Source organism: Typopeltis vanoorti, chromosome 4 (assembly GCF_054136105.1).
Source record: "Typopeltis vanoorti isolate ZY-2024b chromosome 4, IOZ_Tvanoo_1.0, whole genome shotgun sequence".
Lineage (NCBI taxonomy): Eukaryota > Metazoa > Arthropoda > Arachnida > Uropygi > Thelyphonidae > Typopeltis > Typopeltis vanoorti.
In genome coordinates this window covers 89177332-89189423 of record NC_143552.1, presented here as the reverse complement: position 1 = coordinate 89189423, position 12092 = coordinate 89177332, and the positions used below count along the sequence as shown (strand labels likewise).

Genomic DNA, 12092 nt, shown 5'->3' with positions numbered 1-12092 from the left:
TCATTGACTGATAAATTATTTTTGCTGTTGGGTGTTGAAAAAGATTGAAAAAGTTCTTGTGGAAGTGGAGAGAGAAAGAGATTACAGTGCAGTTGGGAAAGTGGTTTAGTGTGCAATGCTTTCATACTATTTTTCTAAAATGTCAGGCATGCAGTGGTTCAACAAACCAATCTTGGTTACTGTCAGTGTCAAAACATTGCACAGTTAGAACATTTATTAGTCTTCTAAAATGTTATGGAAGCTAGCTTTCATACCATTGTCTTCATTCACAGACTGGCACTGCAAGTTCATGAATGCTCACAGGATTCTACACAATAGGAATTACATAAGAAACAGATTATATGATCACAAGGTTTTGAATGCACTATCAATGAAGAATATGGGTTTCCTGTTAGTTGTTCATTGCTTGCTTGTACTCCTCTGTTCAAGATGTACATATGACCCACTTCTTCACTCCATATGAGATTGCAGTAGCCATGGTATTGGATGCTACATTTTCACATGTAGCTGGATAAAACTCTGCATCATAGTATTACTGCATGTACTCTATAACCAAACAAAAAATTTGAGATGAGGGTTCCAACAATAACACTAAAAAGTTTCCTTGTCAGAGCTGCCTTCAAAGGAATCCAGGATTACATAGATATTAAACTGGCTGAGAACAGATTGAAAGATGCAGATCTTGTCTGGGAGGAACAGTTAGTGTTCAGGTCCCCAATATACATATGACACAGCGGTGTTGAGATAACCCATGTAAAATATGAGAATTTCAAATTTTTAAAGTTAGATAACATTGACAAAATTAAAGGAAAGAAATGAGTCAGGGAAAAAAACTAAATACTCTTTTTTTTTTTCCCCTGAATGGTGCTTGATGTTGAAATGATATTGGAATTACCTTAGTATTATCTAAAGCAGTACTAATACTCTACTAAAATCTCTGTTTTAGACATAACAAGATGTTTATTATATATATTACAATGTTGGTATATATATACTATTTCAGATATGATAACTTACCCTGGTTTTATTTCTGATGCTAAACCCTCAACTGCATTTTTCATGCTATCAAATCCTCTCATTCTAGCATAGTCTTTGCCTATAAATGTCACATCCCCATAAGATAGCAATTCAGTTAATTGTAGGCCTGTTTCAATTTCTATTGATACTGGAATGTTATCATTCAGATTGTCCTTTTGAAAACATCTGATATAATCAATCATTTGTTTCACCGAATTGACATTTCTACCCTATATACAATATAAAATAAAGCTTTATAAATATTAAAATATATCTTTCATCACATGTAAATATTTCTACTTAATGAAAAAAAAGAGCTATATAGCTTCAATTTGACACTATTACTTTATATCAAGTAAGTAAATAATGTTAAAAGTGACTAATAGCTCATAAGGTTTCATAACCCTCAGCATGAAATGCCTTGGTAGTGTACTGCTTAAAATATATTATTTCTAAAGGGTCATTAATTTTTCTTTTATTGGTGCTTTAATCCCCCTGAACAGATCCTTTGAACTATACTTCTCATCAGATACAAGACAGAAATTCAAAATGTTTAAATAATAGCACATCTTGAAAACTATGTTTCTTTGTAAGTGACATCCTAATCAGCGTAGGTAAACTGTAATTAATGAAGGAAAAAAGAGTCCAAAGCTTTGTCATTCACAAATACGGACTACACAAAATTCAACTAAACATGACAGCATGTACAGGGTGTTCGGGATAAATTTGACAGTTTCGTAAGGAAAAAGAAAATCTTCTTTGTATCTATTAAATTTAATGAATTGACAAAAAAACATTACAGGCAGAGTTAATTACAATACTATCAACAAGATTTACTCAAAATAACCACCATTAGCATCGATCACAGCTTCAATTCTGCTTCGGAACCTCGAACAAGCTGATGCTACAGTCTCCCTGGGAAGGGCCGCAAAAACTGTTTTAATTTTATCCATTAACTGGGCTTTTGTATTACTGGAAGTGCGATTGGTGTCTTTTTCAACTGCGCCCCATACAAAATAATCCATGGGGTTAAGGTCTGGGGAGTTTGGAGGCCAAACATTTGGACTGGTGAAGTCGTAGAAATTTTCAGACAACCATTTTTGACTTTTCCCAGAGGTGTGGCAAGGGGCCGAATCCTGCTGCCATACATACGGCCTACCATTGGCTACCCTTGTTATCCAGGGCTTGACTACAGTTAGCAACTCCACGAACAAAGCCCGAATTCCAATGACCTGTTCCTGCAGATTTGCGAGGAATTCTGCTGTACGAACGCAATCAGATCGTCTGCTAGGGATCTTTCTTCTTGCTACATCCTCGTAGTCACCATTGCAAGTCTCTAGTTCATGCCTGATTGTTTTTACTGTATTCAGGGAGCATTGGGCAGCAGTCGTAATATCCTTATTTTGATGGCGGGCACGAATCATCATGATACAAGTTATTCTCTTCCATGATTCAGGTGGGTTCCAGCTATCCATCCTTTCTGACATCTTGTATATGAATGAAGAAGGGTCCAAACTTTTAAATGAAGAGAAGTGTGTGTTAATACATGTAACTTACGGAAAAATATAATTAATTATAAATATGTCAAATTTATCCCGAACACCCTGTACCTCGCACATGAAAAAAGTTTCAAACTTTAAGAAATAGATAGTGAATGTTGTTATGGCAGTTTCAGATGGAATTCAGTTGAAGAGAATAAGCATTTTAACTCAACAATTGTTGGCTGGCCTTTGTTGTTGAGTCGCTCGATCTTTTGTTAATATCACACCAATCATATGCAAGACCGGAAGTAGTGATACTGAATAACAGATTCTTGATAAGTCATACCAATTTTCAGTTGTTTTTTTTTTTAAATCATGGCGATCTTATGATTCCTAAATGATAAAAGGACAAGCAATAATGAAACTGTTTGTTGTAATTTAATTACAGAAGCATTTCCACTAGAGGGCAGGCTAAGAAAAAAGATTAGTTAACAACGTAGATGTAATTTACTTGTGTAGTGTGCAACAGCATGTAGCTTGTTCTTATACTTCTGAATGTATCCTTCTGAAGATGACCTCAATACAGGGGTCGAAACGTAAAGTTATTATTTTATTTGTAATCAGTAAAATAATCTTTTTAACATGTGTGTTTTGTTTCCCTAATTTAATTAATATGAAAGATTCAAATAAATCATGTGATGAAGGCAAGCGGCTGATTGCATAAATAACATTCATAATTAAAATTTAAATGCATTCGTTTTATAAATAATGTGAGCAATTATAATGAATACTGAAAATTTAATTATAAAGGTCAGTTTAACTTTTTCCTGAAAAACTTTACTTTCTGAAAATCCCCGCATATATCTCATATCACAATTTTTGAACTTTAATTTAGGGGACCAAAAGTGTAAGTTATATTCGAGTAAATATGGTAAGTGAGATTACGATTTTTTGTAATTTTTTTATATGGTAGACAAATTTGTGTCATCCATTGTAACACTATGCTTGTTAGAGGCCCAAATGTAATCTCATCATCATCAAATTCCTGCCATGTACACTCAAGGGGTGTACAGGATATGATAGTACTACAAGAAAAAAATTACATCATTACTAACTTCCTATCTACAATTTTCCTCCAAATCAGTCTGTTACTTGTCAAGACTCCAACATTATCAGATCTTATATTTCTATCGTCTAAGGCACTTTGTACCATATCAATCCACCTATATCTTGGTCTTTCTCTGGGTCGTTTTGCTGCCAACCTGGCAGAGAACGCTTGTTTTGCTAATCTTTCTTCGCCCATTCTGTTTAAGTGACCATACCACCTGAGATTAGCTCTTCTAATGCATTCATGGATGCTGACAATGTCAAGTTCTTTCCTAAAAGTTTATATATTTTGATCTCTTCAAAGCAAGACTTGATCAAGTAACCCTTAGCCTACGAAAGCTACTAGCTTATCATTTTACAGTCTTTCATATGTAGGATTAATATAAACAAAAAATGAGACCTCCAGAAAAATCATCTAGATTCCTGGGTATCAAGTAAGAGTGAAAGAAAAAGAGGTACTCTCTCTGCTCCTTTGAAAAATGAGGCAAGTTCAGTGTTTGTTAGAAATGAGGGTAAGTTATCAAAATCCCAATGAAAAATGGTTTGAAGATCAGAGTTAAAGTTGAAGTGGATTCTAAAAGTTTTATTCTTTTGTATAGTGCATGATTTTCCAAATTGGAAGCACAATGAATTGTTGTCAACAAAACTATGGATTGGATTGTTAAGTCACTGATGTATAGAAGGAAAGCATTAGTTGAAAAGTCTTAGAATAAAGATCTACATACCACAGAATACGTGACCAGAAGAAAAAAGGTGGTGACCCAGTTTTAAAAGAGACTAAGACAGAAATATCAAGAACAGCAATCATCAAGGTTTTCTAATATTTTTTTCTTAGCATAAGCAAAAAAAAGTTCCTCGGTTGATTGACAACAGCAGAATCCATAATGGAGATTTATTTTTTTCAAAAGGATCTCAGATAGTAGTAAAGTTGATTGTTAAAAGATTCCTCTCCCCCAGTTTACTTTAGAAAAGAAAATACTAATTTGACATTATTGGCCATTGCTTTAATAATAATGGCTTGTTGTCCTTAATATCACGATAAAATGTGATAAAAGATTGAATATGAGCTAAACCCCCAAACTGCATGATAAATACCATTAGAATATGAGTGAGTGAGTGTGTGTGTGTGTGTGTGTGTGTGAAAGGCAACAAAAAAAGGTAAGGTCACCTCTGAAGCACAAAGTTTCAAAAATAATCAGAGAAATGTCTTCAGCACCAGAATTTTTAGTATTTCATGTGAACAAGATTCTTCTAATCTATATCTGATCAAAAAAAAATTTCAGAGATTATTAAATGTTTGTGTTTATAATAATAGGAGGACATCTGTCAAGATCATGAATGCAAGAAATAAGGGGAAGGTTAAGAAGCCAGAAGATTATTTTTTTTTTATCGGTAGTAATAAAAAAAAAAAAAAAACGACTGGATGCAAAAGGAACAAAGACAGAAATGCACAAGTATGTATTTGAATATGATGTGTTTTCAGTTCTGGTCCTTTCCAAATGTTTGATGTTGATCCTTTCAATTATTTTGAGTGTTAGCATGTAGAGAAGAGCTGAAGATGAATTGCAATCCTTCAAAACCTTGGGTACGCTTTTTGGTGAACCAAGACTCAGATAAGAAACAAAAATTATAATGGAATTTTTTGAAAATGAATTTTCCATGATTGATCAGAATAAAAACGTACTTCTTCCTTTTGAGGATTAGGCATTTGCCTATTCCAGCTTCACTGGTCTTCCTCTCTCTCTTTGATATATATATATATATATATATACAGGGTGTTCGGGATAAATTTGACATATTTATAATTAATTATATTTTTCCGTAAGTTACATGTATTAACACACACTTCTCTTCATTTAAAAGTTTGGACCCTTCTTCATTCATATACAAGATGTCAGAAAGGATGGATAGCTGGAACCCACCTGAATCATGGAAGAGAATAACTTGTATCATGATGATTCGTGCCCGCCATCAAAATAAGGATATTACGACTGCTGCCCAATGCTCCCTGAATACAGTAAAAACAATCAGGCATGAACTAGAGACTTGCAATGGTGACCACGAGGATGTAGCAAGAAGAAAGATCCCTAGCAGACGATCTGATTGCGTTCGTACAGCAGAATTCCTCGCAAATCTGCAGGAACAGGTGTTGAAGAACCCTGGCATTGGAATTCGGGCTTTGTTCGTGGAGTTGCTAACTGTAGTCAAGCCCTGGATAACAAGGGTAGCCAATGGTAGGCCGTATGTATGGCAGCAGGATTCGGCCCCTTGCCACACCTCTGGGAAAAGTCAAAAATGGTTGTCTGAAAATTTCTACGACTTCACCAGTCCAAATGTTTGGCCTCCAAACTCCCCAGACCTTAACCCCATGGATTATTTTGTATGGGGCGCAGTTGAAAAAGACACCAATCGCACTTCCAGTAATACAAAAGCCCAGTTAATGGATAAAATTAAAACAGTTTTTGCGGCCCTTCCCAGGGAGACTGTAGCATCAGCTTGTTCGAGGTTCCGAAGCAGAATTGAAGCTGTGATCGATGCTAATGGTGGTTATTTTGAGTAAATCTTGTTGATAGTATTGTAATTAACTCTGCCTGTAATGTTTTTTTGTCAATTCATTAAATTTAATAGATACAAAGAAGATTTTCTTTTTCCTTACGAAACTGTCAAATTTATCCCGAACAGCCTGTATATATATATATATATATATATATATATATCCACCTCTTTTGGTAGCCAATATCTTTCCATTTCTCTCTACATTCTTTGATATTTTCATTTATGTTGTAAACATCTAGCTCTCTTCTGATGATTTCATTTTTTATATGGTCCAATTTTGTGCATCCTTTTATTGCTCTAAAAATTTCATTTTGCAGCTTGTATTTTACTTTCATATTTCTTTTTAACAGTCCATGTTTCTGAACTATATAATAGTGGGAGTGGCCATTGCTTTATAAAATTTTAGCTGAGTTTCTTGTTTTTTTTTTAATTCAATGTCCTTTTAATTGTTCCACAGATTTTCTGAAATTTCTTCATTTTTTAATTTATATATCTATCTTTTAAATATGTTATTATGCAGCCTAAATAATTAAATTGTATTATCTGTTCTATTATTTTATTTTCCGTGACTATTTTTGATCTAACATGATCTCAACTTTTAAATGTAATGACTTTTGTTTTCTTCCATGAAATTTCTAAATTGTATTGTTGGCTTATTTTAATTCATAAATTGATTTTTGAAGGTCATCTTCATTGTCTTGTAATGTAATGTGATCACCTGAATACAGCATGGTATTGACAAGTTCTGGTTAACTGGATACCTTGTTTTGTTGTTTTTCATATTTTAATAATCTGATCAGTACCGTATTTACTCAAATAGAACTCGCTCTCGACTATATCTTGCATGCCTGATTTTTCTTTAAGAAAAAAGAAATAAAAGTTTTGCATATACCTTGCACACTGAAAAAGTTTAAAACTTTATGAAACAGAGAGTGAATGTTATTATGGAAGTTTCAAATATTTTGGAATTTGGTTGAAGAGAATCAGCATTTCAACTCAACAATTATCAGCTTACCTTTGTTGTTGAGTCATGCGAACTTCTGTTAATACCATTTCAATCATATGCGAGACTGGAAGTAGCGATAGGGAATAGTAGATTCTTGGAAGTCATACCCATTTTCAGTTTTTTTTTTTTTAATAATGGTGATTTTTAATTATGATTCCGAAATAATAAAAGGATAAGCAATAATGAAACTGTTTTAATTTAATTACAGAAGCATTATTGCTAAAGATTCATATATAATATAGCATAATGATGGTGAGCAGCTGATTGCATAAATAATGTTGATAATTAAAAATTAAATACAGTCATTTTATAAATAATGTGAGCAATTATAACGAATACTGATAATTTAATTATGTTTATTACGACAATTTCATTTTTTCCAGAAAAACCAGTTTCCAAAAATCCCCACATATATCTCGCACTATGATTTTTTAACTTTAATTTTGGAGGAAAAAAGTTATATTCAATAAATACGGTACTTTCTCTATTTTACCATACCATGTCATCTTTATAACCTTACCTATAGTCCTTATGTAGCTGATTATTGCATTCCCCTTATATAAGAGCCTCTATAGCTCAGGTATCCAATCTCTTACAGTGGTGGCAGTAAAAACAGGGAAAAACTAGCCAGAAAAATATACAATTAAGAAACCTAATACAACAGCCTTATAGCCTTATTTGCTTCGGCTATAATTCCAAAACAACCCAATTCCACCTTATACTACTTTCTGCCTTCTTCTTCTGGACTATTTGTAAATCCTCACCAATAACCCATTTTATGTATACTTTTTTTTGCCTTATTAACTGTTGGCATACACAGTATGCATTCAGACATTGCTATTCTAAATATTTCTTGACAATCCCAAAAGAAGTCTCGATTACTTTCCACCCAATTCCTCATTTCATGCTATCGTTCCAAGCTGTCTTCATCATACACGTTCCTTTTGCAGAAACTTCTTATAACTGGTCACCTAAATAAGTACTACATAATCGATTTCATGAACTGCACAGTCCCCTGATGCAGTAATCAAATCCAGAATTTTAAGCTCAAAATATTAATTTTTCTTGCTCATGGATGGGGGGTAAAAATCCAAGTCATGCCTCCTTGTGGTGCCCCTCAGGAAACACTGGGTAAATTCCCAGTAGGCTAACATGACTGGTAAAACATATTGGGGCCAATCACCCAATATGTGGATATTAAATGACTACGAAAGGAAACAATATAATATCAGTTACTTCCACACAGACTTGTGCCTCAACTGTTGAGTTACTATAAATACTAAGGATTAAAGTCTTCCAGGAAGTTCTTGGTTGAATAAAGGTATAAGAAAGTGTGATCAAATTAAATTATGGAAATCTAATCTCATCTTCTCAACATATAACTTATGGACACTCAAGAAAATTTTTTGAGCTACTTAGAGGAGCAGAAAAAGTCAACATAGACATTATATGTATACAAGAACATAGATGGATAACTGACAATCATGAAGTGAATGAAACATCATCAGCTGAAAAAAAATGGAGATTTATTTATAACTCAGCAAACAATGATGGAACTGGAGGGGGTGGAATAATACTTAAGAAAGCACTAGCAGAAAAAGTAACATCAACTGAAAACATGTCTGAAAGAATTCTTCTCATAACCATAAATACCAGCCCAAAACTGACAATAATATCCACATATTCTCCTACAAAATGTGCTTCACTAGAAGACAAAGACACCTATTATCAAGATCTTTCTGAAACTGTCATGAACATCCCAGCTTACAACATCACACTCATTGGTGGCAATTTTAATGCTCGAATTGGTAAAGACATTGCCAGTACTACTAAAAATGTGGGTAAATGTACTTATGAAACCACAAATAACAATGGACATTCTCTTATGAACTTCTGCAATAGCCATAACATGGTAATCACCAAAACCAAATTTCCTCATCCAAAAGGAAGACTATGGACTTGGGAACATCCAAATGGTTCTTATTCCCAAATAGATCACATCCTAATCAAAGGAAAGTGGATCAGATTAAACAGATCAGATAAATTTGGGAGACTGTTATCTTAAGATCAACTCCTAAATAACTGTAATACTTACACGGCACCAAATTAAGACTTTAGATCTTTTATCCATCGGAGTTTGAATTGTTTCACTTACTCATTGTCATGTGTAAACTATATCATGCTGTTTTGTGCTCTGAAGATGCTGGTTTGAAATCAAGCAAAATATAAGCCAGTTAATAAACTTTTTTTTAATATATAATTTAGTTTGTTTGGTGTTAATACTGTTAAAATAAGTTATGAATCTAGAATATTTTTATCTCCAGTGTTCATAACCTTTATCATCTCTGATTCCTTTTACAGTATTCTTTCCTCCATTTCTAAGCTTTTTCAATAGCCTCCAGAATATTTTGCCAGATTCATGATATTTATTTTCTGTGTTCTTACCAAAGTCTTCCCATGACTAAACTTAGCTAGTTCAGCACTTCACTTTCTTACATTTTTCTCTGTATTTTCTAAGAGAACAAGCTGACTTACTTGCCAGGAACTTTCAATATGCTTTCTTCTTTTCCTTGACTGCCTTTTTAACTTCCTAAGTCCACCATGGAGTTCTGATTTTTTTTTATCCTTAGAGGCAACTTCACTGTGCCACTCTGGCTGAATGACAAACTCTTTCAGGGTTTGTCACAGAATCTCCAAGATTTGGTTCTTGCTTTCAAACTCTTTAATTTTTTCTTAAATAATGTTGGTTATGTGAGTGTGCCATAATTCACCTCTGAAAGCTGCTCAACTTTGATTCATTTTAAAACTTTCTTGCACATTCTTCTTTTCAATATGAAATTCAGTGTTATCCTGCTCACAGTTAAACAGTGATCACTTCCTATTTCGAATCCTCTGTATACTCTTGTGTCCTGAATCAGTGGGAAAACATCGCTATCAACAATAACATAGTCTATAAGACTTTTTTTATTCCTTACATCTTCTCTCCATGTGAATTTGCACACATTTTTATGTTGGAATATGGTGTCAGTAATAACTGGTGCATTTCCTGAACAGAAATCTAGCAGGTACTTATCATTATTATTAGTTTTGCTCTTTTCTTCGAATTTTCCCATAACATTTCTATATGTCTGTTAATCATTTCTCACTCTTCTGTTGGTGGATTGACTTTTCGGTTTTCATTATATCAGCTGCCTTCCCTAATGCCTCAAAATATTGCTCCATTTCTTCCATAGTAGAATGGAAGTACTATGGTCCCATACCTTTTGTGAGAACATAGCACAGATAAGTCTCACTGTCCAGTTCACCATTCTCATATTTGTCCACATCAGTCTACTTGATATTGCTTGCCATTCAAGAAGATTATCCTCATATTTAATGTTGAATACTATAGCTACTCCTTTTCCCTGACTGTTATTGCCTGAATATAACATTTTATATTTGTTACTTAGAAAGATCACCTTTTTTTTTGTCTTTGTTTCACTCACACACATTATGTTGATGTGGTACTTATCCAATTCTGCTAGTTCCATTTCTTTTCCACTAATACTTCTTACGTTAGTAGTGCCAATCTTGAACTCTGCTGATGTTGAGTTGAGATTTGTTCAAGTAGTACCTGACTTTGAGCTGTTCACCTGGTTCCCTGATGGAAAAATTGGATTGGGGGGAAGGGGTTTGTTTAACCGGGCAATGTCCCAGCCAGCCTGAAATTCAGTCATGTTGTGCCATCATTTTACATTGTGGTTTAAGCCAACAAAAATAAAATTTGGTCAGCCAAATCCCAAGTCAGTCCATCCTCGTTCATTCGGTATCCATGTAGACACCTAACAGGATGCACCACGCAAAGGTGAGGACAGACATTAGGTCAGACGTCCTGGTTGGTTCTCTGCATTCCTTAAAAGACTACATAGAGATCTCCTTCCAGTTATACAGCTTTGAGCCTTAAGCACCCCGGGATTTTTTTTTCCATTTTTTTTTTTATTAACATTATATATTTTTTTGTATTTTTATTTATTTTTAACATAGTCCAGAAACCCTACTTTAGAAACCAAACATGGAACTTTTTCAGCCACTTCAGGCCTTGGTGGTTTCCCAATGGGCAAAGAAATTCATCTACCAGCTAAAGACGATCACAAACACAACAACGTCATGGTGGGATTCAATTCGACAACCTGTTAGTTGGAGAGCTGATATACTTACTATTCGGTCAACCAGATCAACAATATGATATAATTATCAAATTTCTAGGGGAGAAAAGGCCATTACCATTCTGGGAAACAACTTCACACGTGAAGATGTAGTTCAAAAATCATCTACTATCAAACTCATGTTGAACATTCCATAAGAAAATAAACAAGAAATTCAGATCTTATACTGATAAAATGAAACATTTTGTTTCGATTATTTCTTCCCTATCATAATTTTGTATTCAAGTTTGTGTGTGTGTGTGTATCACCTTACAAAAAAAATAAATAAATAAATAAAAGGCAACTGAACATATGAAACATAAAATTCTGGTAACACAACCCTGTCTAAAAAAACGTTTCTGCTTTCCTAGCAGTATTTATGGATTATCTAACAATCCTTAAATTAAAGATGCCAAAAAATTATATTCTTGGTTTAATCCTTTATTAAACGTAAGCAAAGCATAAGCAAAGTTTGCATGTGAAGTAACTTCATGACTTGGCAACTCGTATATAGAGGCTAATGATGTCATATTACTTGCCTTAGTATCCCATAATGCAAAGCACATATCCTTATCGACTAGTATAATGCTATGCATTATGGGAAGCTTTCAACAGCTAACAATTCTGATCGACTCAGAGTAAAAGAAAAAAAAAAAAGATTTGTATAAATGTGAATTTTTTTAAAAAAAATAAATTACTTATTTCTAGAATCACAAGCTACAAAATGTTATAAATAAAAGT

At 33.7% G+C, this 12092-nt stretch overlaps 2 protein-coding genes across 3 annotated transcripts in view; one reads left to right on the top strand and one right to left on the bottom strand.

Moving 5' to 3' along the window:
- LOC150107484 (ketohexokinase-like) overlaps positions 1 to 12092 on the bottom strand; it is a 90734-nt gene that overhangs the window by 11903 nt on the left and 66739 nt on the right. For both annotated transcript variants that reach the window (XM_090391905.1, XM_090391906.1), the window contains exon 5: positions 1018 to 1247. In XM_090391905.1, coding sequence (XP_090248031.1) covers positions 1018 to 1247 — 230 coding nt within the window. The remainder of the gene's footprint in view (positions 1 to 1017; positions 1248 to 12092) is intronic.
- LOC150107485 (kynureninase-like) overlaps positions 1 to 12092 on the top strand; it is a 413072-nt gene that overhangs the window by 394215 nt on the left and 6765 nt on the right. The gene's annotated exons all lie outside the window — the stretch shown is intronic.